The sequence below is a fragment of the Dipodomys merriami genome, unplaced genomic scaffold (assembly GCF_024711535.1).
Source record: "Dipodomys merriami isolate MVZ:Mamm:240054 unplaced genomic scaffold, mDipMer1.0.p SCAF_8, whole genome shotgun sequence".
Lineage (NCBI taxonomy): Eukaryota > Metazoa > Chordata > Mammalia > Rodentia > Heteromyidae > Dipodomys > Dipodomys merriami.
The window spans coordinates 5,601,471-5,628,023 of record NW_027206401.1 but is presented as its reverse complement, the minus strand read 5'-3'; the positions used below and the strand labels follow the sequence as shown (position 1 = coordinate 5,628,023).

General features: G+C 41.2%; 1 protein-coding gene across 3 annotated transcripts; it reads left to right on the top strand.

The window, feature by feature from the left end:
- Positions 1-76: 76 nt before the first annotated feature.
- Wtap (WT1 associated protein) lies at positions 77-26,214 on the top strand. Of its 3 annotated transcripts, none has more exons than XM_070010469.1 (8): positions 77-158; positions 5,866-5,903; positions 8,510-8,565; positions 10,026-10,084; positions 12,105-12,232; positions 16,516-16,694; positions 22,760-22,914; positions 24,993-26,214. In XM_070010469.1, the coding sequence occupies exons 2-8, from the start codon at positions 5,874-5,876 to the stop codon at positions 25,574-25,576; spliced, it is 1,191 nt and encodes a 396-aa protein (XP_069866570.1). In that variant the 5' UTR covers positions 77-158; positions 5,866-5,873; the 3' UTR covers positions 25,577-26,214. The 3 variants fall into 3 exon arrangements, with proteins under 3 accessions (XP_069866570.1, XP_069866568.1, XP_069866571.1); XM_070010467.1 differs by lacking the exon at positions 77-158 and adding an exon at positions 282-419; XM_070010470.1 differs by lacking the exon at positions 77-158 and adding an exon at positions 917-937.
- The last annotated feature ends 339 nt before the right edge of the window (positions 26,215-26,553 follow it).

The following is a 26,553-nucleotide window of genomic DNA, read 5'->3' as shown; positions in this document are numbered from 1 at the left end:
GGGAAGGCCCCGGTGTGCGTCCCGGGCGCGGCTTGCTCCTACACGCCTCGAGACCCCGGCCGGGCCGGGTCGGCGGCCGGCCTCGTCTCCCCTTCCTCCCCCGGCGGCGCCCGGCCGCGGGCGGGTGACCGAGGCGGCGCCCGAGGAGCGGCGGCTCGGTGAGTGCGCCGGGCGGTCACGGCGGGCGGCGGCGGCGCGTCCGGGCCGGCGCAGGGCGGGGCGGAGCCGGGCCGGCGGCAGGGCGGGGCCGGGCCGGGCGGCGGGGCCTGGTTTCCTCCCTCAGCGCCATTTTGAGGCAGCGAGACCCGCAAATAAAGGGGAGCGCGGGCCCGAGCGCGGCGCGGCCGGCGGCGGCCTGGGCGGCGGCGCGGCCTCGGCCTGGGTGACTGCCGGCGCCCGCGCGGCCCGGCTCTGGAGAGGTAGGTGCGGCCGGCGCCGGGGAACGGCGGGGCCCGGGGAGGCGGCACGCGAGGCCCGCAGGCCGACTCGGGCTCGGCCGGCGCCGGCCTCCCGTTAGCCGCCGCCGCTTGCAGCCTGCGGAGACATTGCCGCCTCCCGAAGCCATCTCGCCCGTGCCCCCGAGGCTCCCCGGGATCCGGCCTGGAGCCGGGAGGCCGCCCTCTCGGGGCTGACTGGCCGCGCTCCGCCTTTCCCCGCCCTGCCGCCCCCTCCCACCACCTCCCCCGCCGGGGACCGGGCGGAACAAACGGGCCCTGCGGGGGGGGGGGGAGGACGGGGGATGCGGGGTTCCTTTACCGGATCTCGCGTCCCCCGTCTCGGGGTAGCGCCTTGCTGCAGCCGCCCGCTCCTGTAGACTCCCGCTTACAAATGGGAGCTGGCGGCGAGAGCAGCCAGGTAGCCGGGGAGGTTTTTTGACAGTTTCGTGGACGTCCTCGGGAACTCGCGTCTAGGAGCTCGGTGAAGCTGTTTCTGTTAGGTTGTTAGGTTTTCGTTTTTTTCTCCCAAACCGTTTTTCGGAGGTTTGTGGTTGTAGAGCGGAAAGGCTCAGCTTCTGGCGCATTTTTATTTTATTTAGTTATTGGGGGACGGGGCCAGGGGAGGAGATGCTGGGGATTGAACCCAGGGAAGGAAGGGCCTCGTGCATGCTCCGGCCAGCGCTCTGCTACCGAGCTGCACATTACACCCTGGGCCCAAACTTAATTTGATGAAGAGTAAATTTCTTTGATTTCAAAAGATTACATAAACCTTAACGGATGGTCAAACACAAAACTATTCTTTGGTAGAAAAATGCTAGGATGCGCACTTTACAACCACGTATTTACGTTTTATCTAGCTTTTAATCTATATCTAGCTTTTAATCCAGTTCGTTGTTTCTGAGAAAGTGAGGGTCACACATTTATCACTGATTCGTCCTGTTTTTATTTTAAAATTTGACCATTTGCTTTCTCTACCATATCAGTTCCTCTCCCCAGCCCCCCCACCCCACCCCTTGGTGCCAGTCCTGGAGTTTGAACTCGGAACCTGGGTGCTATCCCTGAGCTGCCCACGACTAGCATTCTACTTCTCCACTTCTAGTTTTTTTTGGTGGTTAATTGAAGCTAAGAGTCGTGTGTGTGTGTGTGTGTGTCTGTGTGTGTGTCTGTGTGTGTGTCTGTGTGTGTGTGTAAGGGGTCTTGAACTCAGTGTCTGGTGTTATTGCTTGGCTTTTTTAGTTCAAAGTTGGTGTTGTACCACTTCCATCTCCACTTCACCTGTTTTGTTGTTGGTTAGTTGGAGATAAGAGTCTCACAGTCTTTTCTGCCTTAATTGCCTTTGAATCGGTATCTCCCACTTTTCTGTCTCTGAATACTTTTTTCTTTGTTACTAAATTTGGAGAAGGTTCCAGTATTCCCATAATAGTATAACCTATTTGGTATAATATTAAGATGTTTGATCAGGCTACAATTCAGTTTTACAAATGGAAGTTTTTTGCCTTTGAGGATGTAGCTGATGTAGGATGTAGGATTCACTCCTAAATGTTAGTTTTTTTGCGTTTATGAAAAATCCATGTATAGCATTCTTATGGTTTTGAAAACATTGAGATTTGCAACACTTCATGAGGCAGGCAAAAATTGGAATCCTCTTTTTGCTGAATTGGAAGCTTGCAACCTAGAGTTAAGTGACTTGAACAAGATTGTACATGACTGACTGATAGAAAAGGAAAAGGAAAAAATGGTTTAATGCCTAACCACTACCTTTTCTAACTCAGTGCTAAGGCTGTGATTTCTTTTTTCTTTTTTTTTTTTTTTTTTTTTTGCCAGTCGGGAAGCTTGAACTCTGGGCTTTGAACATTGTCCCTGAGCTCTTCCGCTCAAGGCGAGCACTCCACTACTTGAACTACAGCGCCACTTATTGGACGATTTCTTGCATTCAGTTTTGACTCTTTTTCAATGAGGCACATGCCTTCTTGCTGAAGATGTGTTGAATGATGTTTGCCTCTGTAAAGGAAAATCTGAGTTGTCTGACTTGGAAGCATAATGCTAAGATCGGGATGCTAGGCATCTAGAGTTAATAGTGGTTTCTACTTTATAAATTTGGGTTGCCTTATCTCTAAACTATCTGCATAAATAAAAACATTTACATTATTTAAAAATGAATTATCCTAAACTTGATAAAATTTTGCTTCCAAAATAGTTTGAATTTTTTTGTTTTACTTTTCTTGGCATTTTCATTCTTTAGCCAGCCTCAACTATTATTGAGGATGGGGACAGTGAAAGAATTATCCATCATTATTAACTGCCAACTTTGAAAAGGCATTTAGGGACCTGACTCCAATATATTAACTAAGTGACTTTAAGTCGTATTTTTTTTTTTTTTTTTTTTGGTTGGTTGTGGGGCTTGAACTCTGGGCCTGGGCTCTGTCCCTCAGCTCTTCAGCTCAAGGCTGATGCTCTACTTCGTGAGCCACAGTGCCACTTCCAGTTTTCTGAGTGGTTTATTGGCGATAAAAGTCTCGGACTTTTCCTGCCTGGGCTGGCTTTGAACCAAGATCCTCAGATCTCAGTCTCCTGAGTAGCTAGGGTTACAGGCATGAGCCACTGGTGCCCAGTCCAGATTTGTTCTTAAAACCTAGAATATTCTTTGTATCTAGTATTGATTTTAGATGATTATTGCACTTGCGAGGCTAAAAGAAATGCTTGAGGAACGTAAGTTTCTTATCACAGTCATGCAGTGTGAATGTGATAGGAATTAGGTTCTATTGACTGAATTGAATGTTGCAGATGCTTTTTAACATTTAAGCCTATTCTAATTTGCCTTTTGTTTTGAATCCATTTAACTGTTGAGGCATATCATAGGATTTTTTTTGGTGTGGGGGGCAGGTCCTGAGCCTTGAACTCTGGGCCTGGAGCGGTGTCCCTAAACTCCTTTTGCTCAGGGCTAGCACTCTACCACTTGAGCAACAGCACCATTTCTAGTTTTTTTGTGATTAAGAGTCTCATGTACTCTGCCTGTCCTGGCTTTGAACTGTGATCCTCAGCCTCCCTAAGTAGCTAGGATTGCAGGTATGAGCTGCTGTTGCTTGTCTTGCTGAGTTTCTTTAGGATGTTTTCATATGTAAATGTGTATTTTGTGTATATATATTTATTTGCGATCTGTTTCTAAGTTATTTACCCTCTTTCCCCTTCTAAGTAGTCCCTTAGATTTATATTCTGAGTTTATCCACACATACAATTTATATATGTATAAATATATATATATATGTCAGTATGATGTATCCTTCTGGCCATTTTCCTGTAAATTCCATGGTTTCATTTTCCCTTGTGATCAATCGACTCCCCATTCTTAGTTATCAAAGTTGGATACCCTTTTCTAGACCTGCTTTATGTGTTTCCTAGACTTATAAATCCCCTTAATCTTTTATTGCCACTTAAGCTTTCAGTTAATCATCTTTCTATGGAATAAGAATCTAGGGTGACTTATCAGGATGTAGAAGCATGTAATAAAACTTAAAATGCAATTACTGAATAACATGGGTTTTCACTTTGCAACTACAATTCTATGCTGAGGTGGTAGGATGGTTGATAACTAGATAATATAGGTAGACACAGTAGTCTTCATGGTAAATTAGCTGTTCTCAAGCTGATTTATTGAATTCTACTACAATTATCTGTTATATTAGGGTCGGTGTTCTCAAAAATTTGTTATGGCCTGATCACTTGGGTAAGCTCTAGAAAGAAACAACTGGGTTGGCTTATTTAAATAAACTCACCTTTGTGATTTTATATTAAAACAGAGCAAATATATTTATTCATACTTTCCTTATCCTGTCTTAGTGCCTAGCAGAGATATCAGAGAATGAAATACTTCATTATGGAGCTTTGAGCTCATTACTGAAGTATTTGGGAAAATATAAGTATAAATTGTCAAGAACTATGAGGGTATAGCAAAAGATAGGTATGCACTATTTTCAGTAAGATAAGAAGCCTCTTAGAGGATTTAACAAAAAATGTAGATATACACATAAGGTAGTTCAAATGGCTAGATGTTCATGTTATTTTATGTCTGAAACTGGGACTCCAACTCAGTACCTGCTGCTTTCATTTATTGACTAGTGTTCTTCCAACTGAGCCATGCCTCCAACCCCAAACTGTGTGTATTTGCCTGTCTTGGGGCTTGAACTCAGGGCTTGGGCACTATCTCTGATTTTTTGTGCTCACAGCTGGTGCTCTACCACTTGAGTCACATCTCCATATCCAAGGGTGACTTTTTTAAAACTGTTTATGATTTAAAAATACTTGGGGCTGGGAAGTTGGCTGAGTGGTAGAGCGCTTGCCTTGCATGCCTGAGGCCCTAGGTTCGATTCCTCAGCACCACATAAGCAAAAAGAAAAAAGCCAGAAGTGGTGCTGTGGCTCAAGTGGTAGAGCGCTAGCCTTGAGCTGAAGAGCTGAGGGACAGCGCCCAGGCCCAGAGTTCAGGCCCCACGACTGGACCCCAAAAAAAAAAAAACTTTATAATAAAGGTAATGTACAGAGGAGTTGTGGTTATATAAATCAGGTCAAGAGTACATTTCTTTTAGAACTATTTGCCAGGCTAAAAGAAATGCCTGAGGAACATAAGTTTCTTACCACAGTCATGCAAGGTGAATGTGATGGGAATTAGGTTCTGAATTGAATGCTGCAGATGCTTTTTAACATTTAAGCCTATTCTAATTTGCCTTTTGTTTTGAATCCATTTAACTGTTGAGGCACAGCACCCAGGCCCTGAGTTCAAGCCCCAGGACTGGCAACCCCCCTAACCCCCCCCAAAAAAATCCTGATATTTCCCACCCCCTCCCCTTTTTTTTTTTCATTTTCACTATGGAAATTAAATTCAAGATAGTTTATCTAGACACTGAGCCATACTCCTAACCCATTTTGCTTTAGAATATTTTTCAGATAGGGTCTCATGGTTTTGAAGAGTGCTGTCTTTCTTTATCCCTTCAGCAACATGCCTAGCTTCCCTCCAGAAGTCAATATCTAACATCAGCACAAAGTTAGACTTAGGCAAGACTTGTATCTAGCCATTTTATAGCAGCATCCCAAGACATCAATACTTTTTAAGGAAATAATGTTAGATCACATACATAATGGAAGATACTAACAAAAAAGAAATTGGGTATAGATTATACAAAAACTCTTAATGTGTTTGTACCTTTTTTTAATGTCTATTTTATGTTGGAGGTAGGGCTGGGTTCAATGTCCCAGCACCATAAATGATCCTGTTAAATAGATGAAGCAGTTCTAAAATAAAAGGTTTATATAAATCAGATTAGCTATTTACCATTTCACTTAGGTTAATAATTGGCTTAAAATAACATTTTTTTTCTGTTTTGCTTTAATTGGAAGAAACTAGCAATTGAACTTTTTGTTGTCTTTTTTTTTAGGATTCAAGATGACCAACGAAGAACCTCTTCCTAAAAAGGTATGTTTTAAAGGAAAAAAAAATTGTGTGTGTGTGTGTGTGTGTGTGTGTGTGTGTGTGTGTGTGTGTGTGTGTGTGTGTGTGTGTGTGTGTGTGTGTGTGTGTGTGTGTGTGTGTGTGTGTGTGTGTGTGTGTGTGTGTCTTGAACTCTAGGCTTAGGTGCTGTCCCTGCACTCTTCGGCTCAAGGTGAGCTCGCTCTACTGCTTGAGCCCCAGCGCCACTTTCGGTGTTCTAGTGGTTTATTGGAGATAAGAGCCTCACAGACTTTCCTGCCCGGGCTGGCTTTGAACCGAGATCCTCAGATCTCAGCCTCCTGAGTAGCTAGGATTACAGGCATGAGCCACCGGCGCCCGGCAAGAAAAAATTTTTTAATGAGTTTTATTTACTAACCTTGAAATCCTCCTATGTCCATACTTTGAGTTTAGTCACTAATGTGTGTATGCTATAAACCTACATAGGATGACTGCTACAAAAGACTCTTGTAGTTTATAGGAGGAATTTGTGGTCCAACTGAAGAGTATGGCTTTTTAAAATAGCTAATATTTAGGGGGGGGAGAACTGGGTGGGGGTTTGGGGGGAGGCTGGGAAGGGATGTGAAGGGTAAACAAAGGAGGAGGCTACAATGCTTGATAAGAAATGTACTCATTATCTTGCCCATGTAATTGTAACCCCTCTGTACACAGTATGTTCACAATAAAAAAAATAAAATGGCTAATATTTAAGTGAGCTATTTTTTTCCCCTGGTACTGGGGCTTGAACTCAGGGCCTGGGCACTGTCCCTGAGCTTTATGCTCAAGGCTAGTGCTAGTGCTTTACTACTTGAGCACACAGTGATACTTCTGGCTTTTTCTGAATAGTTTATTGGAGATAAGAGTCTCACAGAGTTTCCCACCTGAGCTAGCTTCAATCCTAAAATCTCAGCCTCCTGAGTAGCTATGTTTACAGGCATGAGCCAGTGGCACCTAGTTTAAATGAGCAATTTTAAATTATTATTTTGCAGGTCCTGTGGCTTGAGGAACTGTCCCTGAACTTTTTTGCTTAAGGCCACAGCTCCACTTCCAGCTTTTTGGTAGTTAATTGGAGATAAGAATCTCACAGACTTTCCTGCTTGGGTTGGCTTCCAACTGTGATCCTCAGATCTCATCCTCCTGACTAGCTAGGATTTACAAGTACCCTGCTTAACTGAGTAATTAGATTATACATCACAGAAATTTCTATCTTAAGTTAGAGAATGAGATCATAAAATGAATGACGAATTCTACTATATTTATGTAATTTGAGAATTACTGAGTGCTTCAAGTAGTCTTTTTTTTTTTTGGTCTGGTCCTCTGTGCCTGGGTGCTGTCCCTCAGCTCTTCAGCTCAAGGCCAGCACTCTACCACTTGAGCCACAGTGCCACTTCCAGCTTTTTTCTTTTTGCTTATGTGGTGCTGAGGAATTGAACCCAGGGCCTCATGCATGCAAGGCAAGCGCTCTACCACTGAGCCACCTTCCCAGCCCTTCAAGTAGTCTTTTAATTTGCTGTTCAAATGCTTTTTCCCACTTCTATTTTATAGTACTATATCACTGGTCATTATTACAACCTATAAATTTTTTTTTTTTTGGTTGGTCATGGGGCTTGAACTCTGGGCCTGGGCGCTGTCCCTGTGCTCTTCAGCTCAAGGCTAGTGCTCTCTCTACCACTTGAGCCACAGCGCCACTTCTGCTTTTCTGGTGGTTTATTAGAGATAAGAATATCATGGACTTTCCTGCCAGGGCTGGCTTTGAACTGAGATCTTCAGATTTCAGCCTCCTGAGTAGCTAGGATTACAGGGGTGAGCCACCAGTGCTTGGCTCTACAACTTAAAACTTTTTTAAGGAAATACTTTTTTTTAAGCTTATGGTGCAGGGGATCTAACCCAGGAAGTATCAAATATACTAGGAAAATGCTCTAGCACTCAGCTACACCCCTAGTTCTAAGTGGGAAAATTAATTTTTTTATTATTTATTTATTTTTGCCAGTCCTAGGGTTTGAACTCAGGGCCTGGGTTCTGTCCCTGAGCTTCTTTTGCTCAAGGATAACATCCTACCACTTGAGCCATAGCACCACTTCCAGCTTTGTGTTTTTTTGTTTTGTTTATGTGGTACTGAGGAATGGAAGCCAGGGCTTCATGCATGCTAGGTGAGCACTCTACCACTATGCCATATTCCCAATCAAAAATTAATTTATTTAGGAATTTGATAACATTGTAGTTTTAAACTAAACCAGGAAAAGTACCTCACCTTTATAATTCTTCCTTAGAATAGGGAAAACAGTATTTGTCCATTTATGAAGCATTTTTAGCGTATGCCCTGTTTGTTGACTTGTTTTTAACATCTTTGTGTGCCAATGCTATGGCTTGAATTCAGAGCTTCACGCCCTTTCTTTGCTTGCTTGTGCTTGACTGTTGCTCTGCCATTTGAGCCAACATGCCTTCAGACTGGCTTTTAGTTTAGTGAGACAGGGTTTTGTTGTATATCCCAGTCTAGTCTTCAACTCAGAATCCTCCTGCTTCTCGTTCCCAAGTACTGGGTTTTGTCTTTCTTCAGGAATAACATTCAATTCTTTTTTTAATTCTCTTTATAGGTTCGTCTGAGTGAAACAGACTTCAAAGTTATGGCACGAGATGAGTTAATCCTAAGGTAAAATATTGTTTTATCCAAAATAGATCAATACTCTACTATAGTGTTTTATCTTTATGCCATATGTTTTGTTTTGATTTTGTTTTTGTTCTTTGAGACAGTTTATTGCTGTAGATATAGCCCAGCCTTCTCTGAAGTTCATGATCCTGACACACATGATCCTGATTGTTGGGATCACAGGGGTATGCCACCACACCCAGAAAATTCTAATGTTAATTCTGATTCTACTGTTAATATAGCCTCAGCCACTCTGTGGTATTGTTATTGTTTCATTTTGGTTTGTTTTTGGGGGGCTTTTTTGTTTGTGTGTTTGTGTTTGGTAGTTTGTTTGATTTTTGCACATCCTGAAGCAAAGTAGCCACAGTGCTACTTCTGGCTTTTTCTGAATGGTTTCCTACCGGGGCAGGCTTCAAATCTGTTTGATTCCTCCCTTCCTCCCTCACTGCTTCCTTCCCTTCATCCTGGTGCTCGCTCTCTCTCTCTCTCTCTCTCTCTCTCTCTCTCTCTCTCTCTCTCTCTCTCTCTCTCTCTCTCTCTCTCTCTCTCTCTCTCTCTCTTTCTGTGTATGCAGGTTCTGTGGGCTGTGTCCCTGGGCTTTTTTGCCAAAGTCTTTTTTGCTCTGCCTCTTGAGCTACAGCTACACTTCTGGTTTTGTTTTTTTTTTAATTGATTGATTGGAGATAGGAGTCTCAGGGATTTTGCTGAGCAGGCTTAGCAGGATCCTCATCTCAGCCTCTTGAATAACTAGGATTACAGGCAGGAGCAACAGGTGCGTGGTAATCCCAACTTTGTTGTGCACAGCTGACACTCTTACCCCTTGAACCACACCCCAATCTAGAATTTTGGGTGTTAATTGGAGATGTAATCTAGTTAACATTACTGCTCAGGTTGGCTTTGTGACCCCAGTCTCCTGATTTCACTCTCCAGAGTAGCTGGAATTGTAAGCATGAGCAACCAGTGCCTGTCTGTAGAGGGGTTTTTATTTAGCTTCTGTTATCTAGCTATTGTCCTTAAGCATCAGTGATTCCAGAATGAATTTGGGTGTAATTTCCCCCAAAAGAGCATGTATGTTTGTGTTTAAAATGGAAAGCATTTTTCTGGCTTCTTTTACCATCTCCTAAAAATTGAGGTATAATGAAGCAATTAATTTATTATAACCATGGCCTGGGCACTGTCCCTGAGCTTTTTTGTTCCATGGTAGTGCTCCACCACTTTGATCCACAGCTCTACTTCAAGTTTTATGGTGGCTAATTGAAGATAAAGAGTCTCACAGACTACCTGCCTGGGCTGGCTTGGAACTGTGGTCTTTAGATCTCAGCCTGCTAGAGTAGCTAGGATTTCAAGCATGAAACACTGGTACTGGGTTTGTCCTAAAATTTTAAGTTTATAGATATGACTTTTAGTACCATTAATAAAAGCAATCTCAATGTCACACTAATATGGACTTGTTTTTATACTAGATGGAAACAGTATGAAGCATACGTCCAAGCTTTGGAGGGCAAGTACACAGATCTTAACTGTAAGTTTTATTTATGTTTTAGCTTTCTACAGATTGTTAATATATCCATCTCCTTTTAGTTCATTGCTACAAACATAGAATAATCTGTTTTATTATGAATGTATTCTTTTTTTTTTTCTGGGGGTCCGGTCGTGGGGCCTGAACTCTGGGCCTGCACACTGTCCCTCAGCTCTTCAGCTCAAGGCTAGCGCTCTACCACTTGAGCCACAGCGCTACTTCCGGATTTTTTCTTTTTGCTTATGTGGTGCTGAGGAATCGAACCCAGGGCCTCAGGCATGCAAGGCAAGTGCTCTACAACTGAGCCACCTTCCCAGCCCTGAATGTATTCTTTTTATGTTAAGCACATGTATTTTTTAAAGTTTATTACAAATGCTTTTCATTGGTGTTATTGAAACAATTGTAATTTTGATTCAGCTTTTAATGTAAGAGCTCTGTGCAGGCACTGTATTGAGCTGGAAAATAAGCTACAGGAGATAAAATTTTTTCTGAGAAGTTATAAGGGCCCGTCTGTTCTTAGTAAGATTCCAAGAGTATATCTGAGAGTAACTCACAACTACTTCAGAGTTTCTTTTGAGTGTGCTTAAGTCTTCTACAGAGCAGTTTGAATTGAAACATGAGTTATAAGTCTAGAAGAGAGATACGTAGAAGTACCAGTACTAACTTTATGAAAATTTAAAATTAGGATATAACTGTATATTTAGATTTTTCAAAATTTGCTAAAAAATAATACCAACAATTTAATTTCAGTTTGTAACTTTTCAGTAGAATAGCATACTAGAACATTTCAGGTACTGGGCTGGGAATGTGGCTTAGTGGTAGAGTGCTTGCCTAGCATGCATGAAACCATGGGTTTGATTACTCAGTACCACATAAAAAAGGAAGTTCAGGTACTAATTTTTCATGTGGTAAATGGCATTTTGTATTGAATAGGTTAGAAAAGGACTAGTAAGGGCTGGGAAGGTGGCTCAGTTGTAGAGCACTTGCCTTGCATGCCTGAGGCCCTGGGTTCGATTACTCAGCACCACATAAGCAAAAAGAAAAAAGCTGGAAGTGGCGCTGTGGCTCAAGTGGTAGAGCACTAGCCTTGAGCTGAAGAGCTGAGGGACAGTGCCCAGGCTGAAGAGCTGAGGGACAGTGCCCAGGCCCAGAGTGCAAGCCCCATGACTGGATCCAAAAAAAAAAGAAAAGGACTAGTAATTGGGGTAAGGGGCCAAAGAGAGATCAAGAGTTACTCTGATTCAAGTAAAATATATGCATTGCAAAACCATGATAAAAATTCCCTTGGTACAGTTAACATACATTAAAAAATGAGTGTACAGGGTAAGTAAAATGGGCTCCAGGACAGGGTGATAACAGAAGGAGAGTGAGTATGGTTGAAGTACTTCATATGCATCTGTGAAAATAGAGCGGTGAAATCTGTTGAAATCTTTTTAAGAAGGCACAGAAGGAACAAGGGCAAGTGATAAAGAGGACTGAGGTTGATGGGGTACATTGTATGATGTATAGAAATGTCACTGTCAAACTCTTTATTTACTAATTAGGAATTTTTATCATATGCTATGAAAATTGAGTGTAATGTGTCCTGTGTTCTGGTGGGAACAGATTTGATTTTTTTTTTTTTCTTGTGCTGGGACTTGAACTTAAGGCTTGGGCGATGTCCCTCAGCCTTTTCACTTAAAAGACTGGTGCTCTATCACTTGAGCCATAGCTCTACTTCTGGTCTTCCGAGACTGATTAGAGATGAGTCTCATGGACATTCTTTCATAGGCTAGCTTCAAACTGTGCTGTTCAGATCTTAGCTTCCTGAGTAGCTAGGATTATAGGCATGAGTTACTGATTCCTGGCAAGATAAGCTTTAAGAACATAATTCAGTAGTTGTGGATCACTAAGATCAGAACAAATTATAAGAAAGGGTAAAGACTGAAAATTTGATGTTTTTTATTGTTCTTAGTGGGAAGTTAGAACTTGAGTTTTATCTTGAAATCATGTTTATATTTTGGATTATTTTTCTTTTAACCAGCAAATGATGTAACTGGCTTAAGGGAGTCTGAAGAAAAACTAAAGCAGCAACAGCAGGAATCTGCACGACGAGAGAACATCCTTGTAATGCGACTAGCAACCAAGGAACAAGAGATGCAAGAGTGTACTGTAAGTATTTCAAGTTGTTAAAAATTCAAATTGAAGAATTAGATTTTAGTGCAGATTTTACAGGTTAATTTAAAAGGTATTGGTGCATTTTGGGGGGGATGTACACTCTGAATTGTAAATATACTGAGTGCAAAGTTTTCATGTACAGCTTTTCTAACTTAGATTTTGAATTTCTTTTTGTGGCCAAGAAGGCATTCTATGAAATTTCCATTCATTTTCTTGTTTCCCTTTCTTCTTTCTTGGTACTAGGGTTTAAACTCAGGGCCTCATGTTTGCTAGGCTAGTGACTCTTCACTTTAGCCATGTCTTTAGCTCATTTTGCTCTGTATTTTTGAGATAGGGTCTTGATTTTTCCCTGGGTTAACTTGGACTGTGATGCTATTATTTTCTCTCCATAACTATGATGACAAGCCTGCACCACAGCACCCAGCTTTTTTCTTTGGAGATGTAGTCTCTAAAGCAAGCTTGTTCCTACGCTGGCCTAGAACCTCAGTCCTCCTTATCTCAGCTACATTTCCACATATCCCAGTCAGTCTCATCTTTTCTGTAGCTCTTTCTTCCCAAAAGTCATTTCAACAGGTTTCCAAGTTCTGTTTTCATAGTTGCAGACTATCTACTTTGACCATATTCCTTTTATTTTTGCCTTCCATTAATTCATAAATGAAAATCTTTATTTCCTTTGTTTTTTCCTATTTTTCATATGATCATTTGTCAACTCAAAATAGTTTAGGAATACAGTTATCTTTTTAAAATACTTCACACAAAGCCAAGTGCTGGTATCTCATGTATGTAATCCTAAGTACTCGAGGCTAAGATCTGAGGATCTTGGTTCAAAGCCAGCCCAGGCAGAAAAGTCAGAGGCGGGACTCTTTATCTCCAATTAAACCACCAGAAAACCAGAAGTGGAGCTATGGCTCAAAGTGGTAGAGTGCTAGCCCTGAGAAAAAGAGCTCAGGGACAGTGCCCACACTCTTTTGAGGTCAAACCCCATAACCAACATCCCTGTCTCCCCCCCCCCCAAAAAAAAAAAAAATTCACACAGTAGTCTCTTCCATAGAAAAAAGAATTGGTTTCAGTCATATTTGCCTCTCCTTCCATGACTGAAAATTAGTGACTTTTTTGATTTTGCAACCTATGCATGTGTTTCAGTATATAGACACTTTATTTAAGTCACAAATGCTCAGTGTATACTGTTAAAATTGCTTTATTCTTCCTATATTAAATTAGCCTATTAGCTGGCCTAATATTGAATAAGCAATTGTACTTTTTTGGTTAAATTGAATTACTTTAAACAAATCTTAAGTTAAACATTATTTCATTTTTCTTTTTTCTTTTTTGCTGGTCCTGGGGCTCCTCTGAGCCTGGGCACTTCCTGAGCCTCTTTGTGCTCAAGCCTAACACTTTACCACTTGAGCCACAGCACCACTTATGGCTTTATCTATGATTAATTGGAACTAAGTCTCATGGACTTTTCTTCCAGGGCTGGCATCAAACCATGATCCTCAGATCTCAGCCCTCTGAGTAGCTAGGATTACAGGCTTGAGCCACTGACGCTTGGCATTATGTCTATTTTTCATAATGAAACCATATAATATTTCCCTTGTACTAAATTTATAGTGGGCAGTTTTTTAACTTTCATCCTATTTAAGTCTTAGTATAGAGCAGGATCTTAAACCAGTTCTGCTCTGGATATGAAGCAAGTGGTAAATGCTAAATGACTGTATTTCATATTTTAGAGACCTATTTTTAGTCTGCTGCTAAGTAGTAAACTGTTGTTAAAATGCAATGTTTGATATGTGATAGAGGGTTCTAGTTCTGTGGACTGAGCACTATGCTGGCAGTCAGGAGGCCTGAGAGCTGGAATTCTAGTCATAAGCAGCTACTTCGTTGCCCAAAAATAAGCAGTGTGAACTAGATCCAGTTACGTTTCGGCTTTTATAATTCTGTGATGTAGATCAACTCAAAAGGGGGTGGTGAAACACAGCACCTCCTCTTTTGTGCTTATAAAATAAAGTTATAAAGCTAGTATTGCATTTTTTTAAATTTAGAAGTGCAGTTGCTTTTGTGCTTAGTGTATATATATACACACATACGTACATATGTATATTTTTTTAAATTTAATTTCTTTTTTGGTTGGTCGTGGGTCTTGAACTCTGAGCCTGAGTGCTCAGAGTAAGACTCTACCACTTGAGCCACAGCACCATTTCTGGTTTTCTGGTGGTTAATTGGAGATAAGAGTCTCATGGACTTTCCTGCCTGGGCTGCGTTTGAATCGCCATCCTCAGATCTCAGCCTCCTTAGTATCTAGGATTATAGCTGTAAGCTACTGGTGCCTGGCTTTGTGCTTAGTATATTTTTAGAAAAGTTTAATGTAGAATTATTTCTATCAGCAAAAAAAAAAAATAGAGAAAATAAGCTAGTATTTCACTAATTTTCACACACCCATATTTTTTCCTTGTGTGTATATACATTTGTGCCAGTAATGGGGCTTGAACTGAGGACCTGGACACTGTCCCTTAACTTTCTTAGCTTTTTCTCTTAAGATTGGCACTCTAGGGCTGGGAAGGTGGCTCAGTGGTAGAGCGCTTGCCTTGCATGCCTGAGGCCCTGGGTTCGATTCCTCAGCACCACATAAGCAAAAAGAAAAAAGCAGGAAGTGGCTATGGCTCAAGTGGTAGAGCACTAGCCTTGAGCTGAAGAGCTGAGGGACAGCGCCCAGGCCCAGAGTTCAGGCCCCACGACCGGGCCCCTCCTCCCCCCCCCAAAAAAAAAGATTGGCACTCTACTGTCTGAGCCACAGCTCTGCTTTGGGCTTTTTTCTGCTGAATTTTGGAGATAAGCCTTGAAAGCTTATGCAATACCATGCAGACACCAAGTCACATATAGCAAAGTTTCTTGTCAGCAAGCTGAAAGGCCAACCCACTCAGGGACAAAACTTTACCTTGAGCAAGGGGGTATATATGGCTAGGGGACTGAGGGTGGAGAATTTCAATAGGGGTAGGGAGTAGTTGGTAAGAGTGGAGAATTTTGTTGTGGTGGGGCTAAGGTTTATGGTTGTACCTTCCTGTGTCATCTGATCAGGCCCAAGTCAGCTAATTTTGGGGAAAGGCCATGCTTTACAGTAGGGCCTAAGATAGAGGAGTGGCTCCTAAGGTGGACGACATAGGCTAACAAGCCTAATTGTATAGGCTTTCCTGCTTAGGCAACTTTGAACCACAATCTTCAGATCTCAGCCTCTGAGTAGCTAGAAGAACTAGCCACTGGTTCCTGGTGAGTTTTCTATAATATATTAAACTTTGCTTTTTTTTCCAGTGAATAAAAGGCTGGGGGGAAAATAATAAAAGCTGGGTGCTGGTGGCTCACACCTGTAATCCTAATTGCTCAGGAGGCTGTGATTTGAGAATCAGTTTGATCAGTTTGGGACAGGAAAGCCTATGAGAGTCTTACCTCTAATTATCCACCAAAAAGTCAGAAGTAGTAGTGCTAGGCTTGAGGAAAAAAACAAAACAAAAAAAAAACAGGGGCTGGGAAGGTGGCTCAGTGGTAGAGCACTTGCCTTGCATGCCTGAGGCCCTGGGTTCGATTCCTCAGCACCACATAAGCAAAAAGAAAAAAGCAGGAAGTGGCGCTGTGGCTCAAGTGGTAGAGCACTAGCCTTGAGCTGAAGAGCTGAGGGACAGTGCCCAGGCCCAGAGTTCAGGCCCCACAACCGGACCCAAAAACAAACAAACAAAAAAAAAAACAGAGGAACAGTATGCCCAGGACCTGAGCTTAAGCCCTGGGACAGGCACAAAAACAAACAAACAAAAAAACCCTGTTGGTTGCAAAATAATTTAGGGTCCCAATAATGAAAATGCCAGTAGATAGCCATAATTACTACATAAATAACCTTAAAGGAATGGTGTTTGTTTTTTGTTTCATTTGATTGGCTTTTTTGAGACAAAGTCTTACTGTGTTACCCTAGCTAGTCTCATTGTGATTCTCTTGCCTCAAATGCTGGGATTACAGGTACGCATACCACAAGTGACAGCAATTGTTTTTTCACTTTATTTTTGCTTTTAAAAAGTCATGAGGATCAAACCCAGGGCCTTACATTTGCTTGGTCAGGACATCCCTACCCCTTTGTTTCTTTGGAGACAAGGTCTTACAAATTTTTACTTTTTCTAGAGTTTAGATTAAAGAGGATAGGATAGAGGTTTAAATGAATAAACTAGTGACTCAAGTTACTGAGGGACAGTCTTTTCCTTTGATTTGGTAATAATTGTTTCTTTTGCTTTGCACAGACTCAAATCCAGTACCTCAAGCAAGTCCAACAGCCGAGTGTTGCCCAACTGAGATCTACAATGGTAGACCCAGCGATCAACTTGTTTTTCCTCAAAATGAAAGGTGAACTGGAACAGACTAAAGACAAACTGGAACAAGCCCAAAATGAACTGAGTGCCTGGAAGTTTACGCCTGATAGGTAAACAAATCATACTCCCCAGTCAAGACTTCCCTGACAGTCCCACTGCGAGAAAGCTGTGGTGGGTCAGCCAAGTACTCGTTTCCACACCAAGACTCAGACTTTTTGAGCCAAAAAAAAGCCACATTCTTAGACTGTCCAGCTTGTAATGGTTAATGTAAAACTTACCAGATGAACCTTGTGTTTCAGCTTTTCTCTCTTCCCCTTCCCCTTGCTTCAGAGGCCTGATTTGCCATCGGACTATTCCGAAGAAGAGGCCACCTCCGAAAAATTCCCCATCTAGAACATGTAGACACTTGAGAAATGTTTCTGTTTGAAGAAAATAGAGGGAGAAAAAGAAGTCTTAAGTCTGTGGCACACTGTGTCTTCAGACAATTTGGAGGATTGAAAACCTAGAGATTTTTAAATCATGAATTGAACATGTAAAATTCCTGTAAAATGTAAGAACTGGAATATTCATCGCTCTTAACCTTGAGCACAGTGACTTAGAGACACTGTATATCAGTTTTACTGATAAGACTGTGGACTTCATGATTGTTGTTGAACAACTGGGTTAAAACTAAAATTAGGTGAATTTTGCTTTTAAAGGATTCACTTGCTAAGAACCAACTTTGAATAGCCATGAGAGAATCAAGTAATAGATGTCAGAACAAGTAGTGCGTATATTTAATCTATTAGCTTAGGACTCTGAATTCCTCAACGGAGCCTTAAATCAATGTGGTTTAAATCAATGGTTTGTTCATTTAATGGTTTCAAAACTGTAGATAATCTTAACTGAGGAATGTACAAACAAGGTGTGGTATCAAACTTGAGCTTTAAACTGTTTGAAGCATTATAAACATTCATTTCACAACTAGATTGTATGGCTGTGATGAGATTCACTGCATTACTTTTTTCAGTGATGAACTTAAACCCTCATCCCATCCAACAGGCACATGTTAAAAGAGCATTGTTGTTGGTGTTAATGGGGGAATGTGTTCCTTCATTGTACTTGGGCCTTTTGTATTGCACTCTTGATATTAAATTAAATGTGCCTTCAAGTAGTTGGGTTTTTTTTTTAAAGTTCAAGGAATACTCTGATTTTGTTGTACTCTTAACATTATTTTGGGAGGGGCTGTGGAGAGCAGGTTCGTTTCAGAAAAATTGTTCTGTGCTCTTCAAAGTGAAGGAAAAGGCTGTTTATTTTAAAGGACCTATTCCATCTGGTATAAAAGACAAGGAGAATTGACTGCTGATTTTTGACATGTTTTCCCAGAATAATGCAGTAGAAAAGAATGTGAGCCAGACTCACAAGGTACCTGACAAGATTGGGGAAATATGTGGAATTGTGGGCTGGCCTCAGTGAGACATTTTGTAAATTGACAAACGATAATAGTGCTCAATTTATCTAGCAAACTCATTTGACCATTTAGATGGAATGAGGCATTATTTTCCATCCAGTCCTGGAAGTGAATTTTTTTCGTCAGATCATTCTATATGTCACCAATTTGAATTTTCGCTTGGTGATAATGGAGTCTGAGATGAGTGGAAGATATATCCAGCTTGCCCCAACGTTAAATGTTTTAACAAGGGTGACTTAAGTTCTCTCTCTTAATCATTCAAATCAATTGTAAGTATCATGTGTTTGTGCTTTAGGGAACTGATTGTGGGGCGGGGAAGGGTTACAAAGGTATTTTGTGTGACTTTTCAGGAAGAGTTCTAAAAATCTCACAATTTATGGGACGTGGAGGGTAAGTAACCAGATCTGTTTGAAATTAGCTTATTGTGCCCAAATTAAGTCTTTTGTATTTATTTTACATGTTTTATTGCCACTGTAGAAATGGACTAATTACATCTTCAGTAGGTCAAGAAGTAATTCATAAAATGTATTATTAACAGTATCTTTCTTTTCCAGCTAGGTAATGAGTCACTCTGAGGTCTATGGCCTGTTTTTCTTGTTATTGTTAAATTTTCTCTAAGATAATATTTGTGTATAATATTGAAACATTGGAGAAAGGTAGAGGTGGAAAGTGTCAGTCCTCGATGTGAGTAGATCATTTTGCTCTTTAGGAGCTATAACTGTTCTTGTTTCTTGGGTACGGTCAAGGTAATGTGTATGCACATACAGTCATGTATATTGGTTTTAAACAACTGGGATAATATTGCACGAACAGATAACTTGCAGGTCCCTCCCTTCCCCCTTCATTTTATCTCTTGGGCGTTTTTTAGTGTGTTTAGATTACTACATTTTTATGTGTATATCATAGTTCCATTATACTAATTATCATGATTTACTTTAATCACCCATAAGCAGATATTTTATATAAATTAGATCATAAGCCAGAGTATCTTAGGTACTTTAGGTACTATATACGTTATTAACATGAAATAAGTCATGCTTACCCAGTAATACTTAATGCAGAATTAGTCAACTAGTTTGAGTTGTGGTTTTTGTTTTTGACATGAAGTATGTATTGATATTTTGTATTCCCTTAATATATTTGTGTGATTTGTCTATCTGCCTGCCTTGCTGTTTGTTGGTGGTACTGGAGTTTGAACTCCTGTTTAAAGGGCCTTGCACTTCCTAGGCATATTATTGGAGACACTTTTCCAGCCCAGTTTTTTGCTTAGATTTTAAAGAAGAACTCTGGGCTGGGCGTGGTGTCTCAAGCCAATAATCTCAAGCACTCAGGAGGCTAAGGCAGAAAGATCCAGTATTTGAGGCTAGCTTGGGCTACGTAATAGTAAGACTGCCTCAAAAAGTAGGGGTTGGGAAAGGGAAGATTTCCTACATTACCTTGTCCACTTTAGTTTGTGTCTTTGGTGACACATATATTTGAGTAGTTTATTTATTTATTTTTTATGGTTGTGGGAATTGAACTCTGGGCCTGGGCACTGTCCCTAAGCTCTTCAGCAGAAGGCTAGAGCTCTACCACTTGAGCTACAGCACTACTTCTGGTTTTCTGGTGGTTGATTGGAGATAAGAGTCTCACAGACTTTCCTGCCCCAGCTGGCTTTTTGAACCGAGATCCTCAGAGCTCAGACTCCTAAGTATCTTAAGATTTCAGGCATGAGCCACTAACACCCAGAATATAATATTTTTTTATGAACCTTAAATTCAGTTATACTTAGCATTTATTGAATGGGTGGGTTTGTTTTTTGTCGGTCATGGAGCTTGAACTCTGGGCCGGGGCAATGTCCCTCAGCTCTTCGATTCAAGGCTAGTGCTCGATCACTTGAGCCACAGCACCACTTCCAGTTTTCTGGTGGTTTATTGGAGATAAGAGTTTCCCAGCCTTTCCTGTCCAGGCTGGCTTTGAACTATGATCTTCAGATCTCAGCCTCCTGAGTAGCTAGGATTACAGGTGTGAGCCACCGGTGCCCATCTGGGTTGGGTTTTCTGTGATTGAAAAAAAAAATCTAAAAACATGTGAGTGAAAGGAGTAAGCCTCAGTTTTTATGTATTTGTCAAGTATTTATTTGCAGTTTCTCATTTTTATGTGTGTGTAAATGCATCCTCTTTATTTCATGGTGTTGGGAATTAAACCTGAGGGTCTTAAATGGGCTAGGCCAAGGCCCTACTACTGAGCTATATCCTTAGCACCCTCATACCTGCTAAGCACACACTTTACAAATGAGTATACTCCTAGACTCATTTGTGTGTGTGTGTGTGCACGCTAAGAGCACAAGAAATTCTTTAATGATGGTAATTAAGTCAGGTCACAAATAAGTATTTTGCAATATGATACTTTTTGAAAATATTAAATCCATATAAGAGTTTGTAAGCTAGTTGGAAAACTTCGAGGCTTTTTTTAAAATTAAGTGATTACATAAATTATACAAATTTCACAGTATTGTGGGATAGTAATACTTAAAAAGTCACACTTAAACCTTTATGAGGCGCATTGTCATTATCGTGGTCTATAAAGCTTATGGACTCTACAAACTTTGACACTACAGCTATTTGTTTCAAATTGGATGATAAGTACATTTCTTTCCTTTTGCTTAGTATAAGCTAGTCCCTCTTTCTCTCATTCCCTCCCTCCCAACACTGTCCTTGAATTGCTTAGTTCACTTTCATCAATGTCCAGTGCAGCTGATGGGCCCCTCTATTGTATCCCCCCCCAACCCCCCGTTTCCCTCTGATTCTGTGCCCTCCTCCTAGCTTCTGAGGCTATATTTGTTTGCAAGAAACAAAGGTGTTGGAGCCAGGTAGCCAAGTGGAAAGGATTCCACTTTGACAATAGTGTCTTCATCTTATTTCTTCACCATTTGATTTCTAAGCCTGTGTTTAGTAGAGGTGCTAGTTGGAGACATCTGTGGCCCCAGATGTCTCCAGCCATTTAAAAATGAAAATCCCAGGGGCTGGGAAGGTAGCTCAGTGGTAGAATGCTTGCTTAGCATACATGAACCCCTAGGTTCAATTCCTCAGTACCATATAAACAGAAAAGGCTGGAAGTGGCACTGTGGCTCAAGTGGTAAGAGTGCTAGCCTTGAGCAAAAGAAGCTCAGGGACAGTGCCTAGGCACTGAATTCAAGCCCTAGGACTGGTCAAAAAAAAATCCTTATCATGTGCTAACTCAGGGCTTTCAGATAGGCTCTTTTGAATGGTAGTCACCTAGATTTTCCTGTCTGGGATTTTGAAAGGAAATGTAATTTCAATCATTATTACATTATATCAGGTTAGACTACAAACTCTAGGGGTTGGAGGTGTGGCGCAGTTGGTAGAATGCTAGCCAGTGAATGAAAGTGGCAGATACTGAGTTTGAGTTATGGTCTCTGACCTAAAAAAAAGTAAAAGAACTTAGTAAAAGAACTTTGCAACATTACTTCAAAGAGGGAAAATTTAAGAAGCACCATGGGAGCACCTAATCTAAGATATTCAGGAGACTGAGATCTGAGGGTTGCAGTTTGAAGCCAGCCTAAGCAGGAAGAGCTGTGAGATTCCTATCTCCAATTAATCAGCAGAAAAGTCAGAAGTGGAGCCATGGCTCAGTTGGTAGAGAGTTACCCTTGCGCAATAAAGCTCATGGACAGCACCTGGCCCTGAGTTCAAGCCTCAGAACCAGCACCAAATGTAATTTTAATAAGCACTTCAGCTTTTAAAATTGTTCAGTTTTACAAGATCAGATGCCCTGGAAGTAATTATCAGGCAAGTGGAAGTCCTATTAGAGGAAAGCTAGAATAGAATAAGGGCCCAACTCACTGACAGTGTCCCTGTCTAGGATTCCAGTATCACAATTACGTATTTAAATCAGGTTCCTTTAAAAACAGTAATTGATTTCTACTGGAAAGTATGGTATGCTTAATTTGGCACGTATTTCCAGGTTTGAATTATTTCCTATAAGTAGTCCTTTAATGATACAGGGATGATCTTTACTAACATCAGTAAAATCTGAATCATGGCAGTATTACGTTCTACAAAAACTCTCCACCCCCCAGTTTGGGAGCCCAAAAGTAAATATATTACATAAAGAAGTTAAATGAGGACTTAATGAATAGAAACAGTAAAAGAATTGGAGTTGTTTTTTTTGGGGTGGGGGTCTTGCACTGAGGCTTCAACTTAGAACCTTGCCTTCTGGCTTTTTGCTGGTTAATTGAAGATAATAGTCTCTCAGATTTGTTTATGGGGGCTGGTTTTGATTTGTGATCCTCTGATCTCAGCCTCCTGAGTAGTTAGGATTACAGGTATGAGCCACCAGCACCTAGCTAGAGCAAGTATTTTATGATGGCACCAATTTTTGTAGGATGAAGCTAAGTACCTAATTATTGTATTAATATTGGTATTTCCAAGGCATCTGTTAACTGTCCTATTTCTATTTCAAATGGTAATTCAGGATGGAATAGATAATTGATTCACTAAAAACAAAAGTGACTACTTGGACACATTTTGTTCAGGGTTTACTTTTGTAACCGTGTTGGCAAAATACAGAAATGCAGAAGATGGATATGTTCCAGAAAAGAAGATGGAAACTACAGGGCGCTATCCTGTGTTCTGTATGTGTTCACCCATCACTAATAATTGTAAGCAAAGGCTAATGAGAGGATTGTCTTCATTTTGTGATGGTTGACTCTTTCCATTGCAGCCAAACAGGCAAAAAGTTAATGGCGAAGTGTCGAATGCTTATCCAGGAGAACCAAGAGCTTGGAAGGCAGCTGTCCCAGGGCCGCATTGCACAGCTTGAAGCAGAGTTGGCGTTACAGAAGAAATATAGTGAGGAGCTTAAAAGCAGTCAGGATGGTAAGGTTTGAGGGGGTTTGATTGCTTTTGGTTTGAAAAGTTCATTTAACTTTGAACTGCCTATTGAAAAGTGCCAGGCATGAATATTGTAGGTTAGATGGTTCTCAGCTGATGATTGTATGAAACATTTCTTGTAGAGTCAGCAAAGGGATTTATTTCATCTTAGGGGTTTTCCTTTTCCGTTATCCTGATTGCTTATTATACAAATTTCATATTTGTATTTCATATTTAGGATAAAGGTATTGTGTTTTAACTGGCATAAAAATTTATTAATTACTTGAAAATATCTTTCTCGTAAGTATAAATCTTGGAAACAGTTGGAATTCCAGAAGATAATATAACTGATCCAATCTGTATAGATTTTGTTTAATAAGAGATTTCATATTTAAATTTGTAAGACTAAGCTTTTTTGTGTGTGTTTAGCTACCTCTGCTGTATCTTCTGTTTGTGAAGATGAATGTTAATACAAACATAGTCACACTAACTTTTGCAGTTGTTGGTCGTGGGGCCTGAACTCAAGGTCTCTCCCTGAGCTTTTTATGCTCAAGATGAGCACTCTACCACTCTGTACCACAGCACCACTTCAGTTTTCTGGTGGTTAATTGGATATAAGTCTCATGGACTTCCCTGCCCAGGAAAGTGGCTTTGAACCAGGATCCTCAGATCCTAGCCTCCTGAATAGCTAGGATTATAGGTGTGAGCCAAGGCACCTGGTTTCAAACTAATTTTGTTTGTTTGTTCTGGAGCTTGAGCTTAAGGCCTGGGCACTGTCCCTGAGCTCTTCAGCTCAAGGCGAGCACTCTACCTTTTGAGCCACAGCACCATTTTCAGTTTTCTGAAGGCAAATTGGAGATAAGAGTCTCATGGACTTTGCTGCTTGGGCTGGCTTTGAACAGCGATCCCTAGATCTCAGCCTCCTTGAGTAGCTAGGGTTACAGGCATGAGCCACTGGCTCCTGTCATTTTTCAGGGCAGTTTATTGGAGATAGAAGTCTCACAGACCTTCCTGACCAGACTGGCTTCAAACTATGATCCCTAGATCTCAGTCTTCTGAGTAGCTAGGATTACAGGCTTGAGCCACTAGAGTCCCTCTTCAAACTAAACTAAAATTTTAAACTAAGAATATATCTGATGACTAATTGCATTTCTGGCCTTTTGGTTAGTTAGTGGAGGTCTTCCTGGGCTGGCTTTGAACTGTGATTCTCAGATCTCAGCTACCTAAGTAGCTAGAATTACAAGAATGAACCACTGGCTCCAAGTATTATTTTTTAAACTGCCTTTAAAGTAATAATTTTTAGCCCTTACTACTTGTTAAGTAGGTTTTATCTACCAGTGAGGGATTTTTTAAAGCCTTTTTAGAAACTTAATGGACATGTGAACTTGTTTGTGTGGTTTTATTCTTGTATGTGGAACACAGTCCTTGGTTAGAGTATAGGAGCTCACTGTCCTGAGGACTGGCCCACTATGGATCCAAGGCACTGGCTAAAAGTTTAAGGGGCAAAAGGGTTGCCATGGTACACTTAAAGATAAATGTGGACTAGAGTTTTTAGGCTATTAGTCAGATACATGTGGCAGGATATAATATTAGAAGCATCTGATTTTCTTCTACTCTCATTCCTGAATATCTACTTAAAAATTCCAAGTAAAACTGGGCACCAGTGGCTCATATCTCTGTAATCCTAGCTACTCAGGAGGTTGAGATTCGGGGCTGGCTGTTCAAAGCCAGCCAGTTTGTGAGACTTTTATCTTCAGTTAACCAAAAAAGGCTGGAACAGTGTTAGCATTGAGCAAAAGAGCTCAGGGACAGTGCCCAGGCAGCAAATTCAAGCCCATTACCAGCACACAGACATACACACGCGTGCGCACACACACATGTGCGCACGCGCGCGTGCACACACACACACACACACACACACACACAGAACTTCCAAGTAAAACTTAAAAATAATACTGTTAAGCTTTTAGAATTGTATTTGTTCATTTCTCGGGAATTTACTGACTTGGCTTTGTGGCAAACACTTAAATATATCAAATATGTTAAGAGAGATATTAAAGTAGGTTTGACTCTCCTTTGCACAGAACTGAACGACTTCATCATTCAACTTGATGAAGAAGTAGAGGGTATGCAGAGTACCATTCTAGTTCTGCAGCAACAGCTGAAGGAGACGCGCCAGCAGTTAGCTCAGTACCAACAGCAGCAGTCTCAAGTGTCAGCTCCTAGCACCAGCAGGACTACATCTTCTGAACCTGTTGAGCAGGCAGAGGCCACCAGTAAAGACTGCAGTCGTCTGGCAAATGGACCAAGTAACGGCAGCAGCTCCTCCCGCCAGAGGACGTCTGGGTCTGGATTTCCCAGGGAGGGGAGCACAGCTGAGGATGGCTTTCCTTCTTCTCCAGGGAATGGGAATAAGGCTGCCAACAGCTCAGAGGAGAGAACTGGCAGAGGTAGTAGTTTCGTAAACCAACTCAGTGCTGGGTATGAAAGTGTAGACTCTCCCACTGGCAGTGAAAACTCTCTCACACACCACTCAAATGATACAGACTCCAATCATGACCCTCAAGAGGAAAAAGCAGTGAGTGGGAAAGGTAACCGAACTGTGGGTTCCCGCCACATTCAGAACGGCTTGGACTCAAGTGTAAATGTTCAGGGCTCAGTTTTGTAATGTTTTCTCCAGCAAATTTTGATACAGTGTCATTTAATTGGGGAGAGGAGACTGTCCAGAAAATCAGTGCATACTTTTGTCACAATTTGCCTTTTTGTGGGTGTGTGTTTTTGTTTTGTTCTTTTTCTTTTTGCTTCAGTACCTCTGCCACTTTGAACATTGTAATAGTTAATTCCTTTGAATGTTGCTAAAAGGACATTTTGTGTAGGGTCAAGTTATTTTTATATGAGTTAATGTGAAGTTGTAAATGGGAATCTTTAAGTATAACACAATGACGTCTGTATATATCTGTGCTGTAAGGCATTCTTCCTTGTGCTGTTATATACTTACGCACCATCCAGACTTGTTAGAGTAGATGTGATTTAGGACTGCCAAGTTTGCCCAGTACAGTAGTTTTTTTACCACTAAAAATTGGACTTGTTGATGGAGTCCTACAGTAGTTTCAGTGTTAGATACAGTTTTTTCCACCATACATCTGTGCAATTATCTTTAGGTGACTGAATGTTTAAGAAGTCTGTGTGCAGAGTTACTCAGTTTTTATGAACTGTTGTATCCTGTTAGTGCATATTGCTGTGACTCCACTATATCTTACCTGTACTGACCAAACCTAAATAAAGATTTTTATTGTAACTCCTTCATTCATTGTTCCCTGTGTTTGTCCTTGCTATGTATTTTCATTGAATCATTGGATTCCTCCTTAGCATCTTATGACAAATTGAAGTCAGTCTCTGTATGGATTTTTTTTGGGGGGATCGGTCATGGGGCTTGAACTCAGGGCCTGGGTGCTGTCCCTCAGCTCTTCAGCTCAAGGCTAGCACTCTATCACTTGAGCCACAGCACCACTTCCGGTTTTCTGGTGGTTTATTGGAGATAAGAGTGTCACAGAGTTTCCTGCTTGGGCTGGCTTTGAATCACAATCCTCAGATCTCAGCCTCCTGAGTAGCTAAGATTAGAGGCGTGAGCCGGGCGCTGGTGGC

Coding starts and splice junctions, on each gene's coding strand:
- Wtap (XM_070010469.1), top strand. CDS start 5,874: ATGACCAACGAAGAACCTCTTCCTAAAAAG. Junction 12,233..16,515: donor AAGAGATGCAAGAGTGTACT/GTAAGTATTTCA, acceptor TGCTTTGCACAG/ACTCAAATCCAGTACCTCAA. Junction 16,695..22,759: donor TGGAAGTTTACGCCTGATAG/GTAAACAAATCA, acceptor TTTCCATTGCAG/CCAAACAGGCAAAAAGTTAA.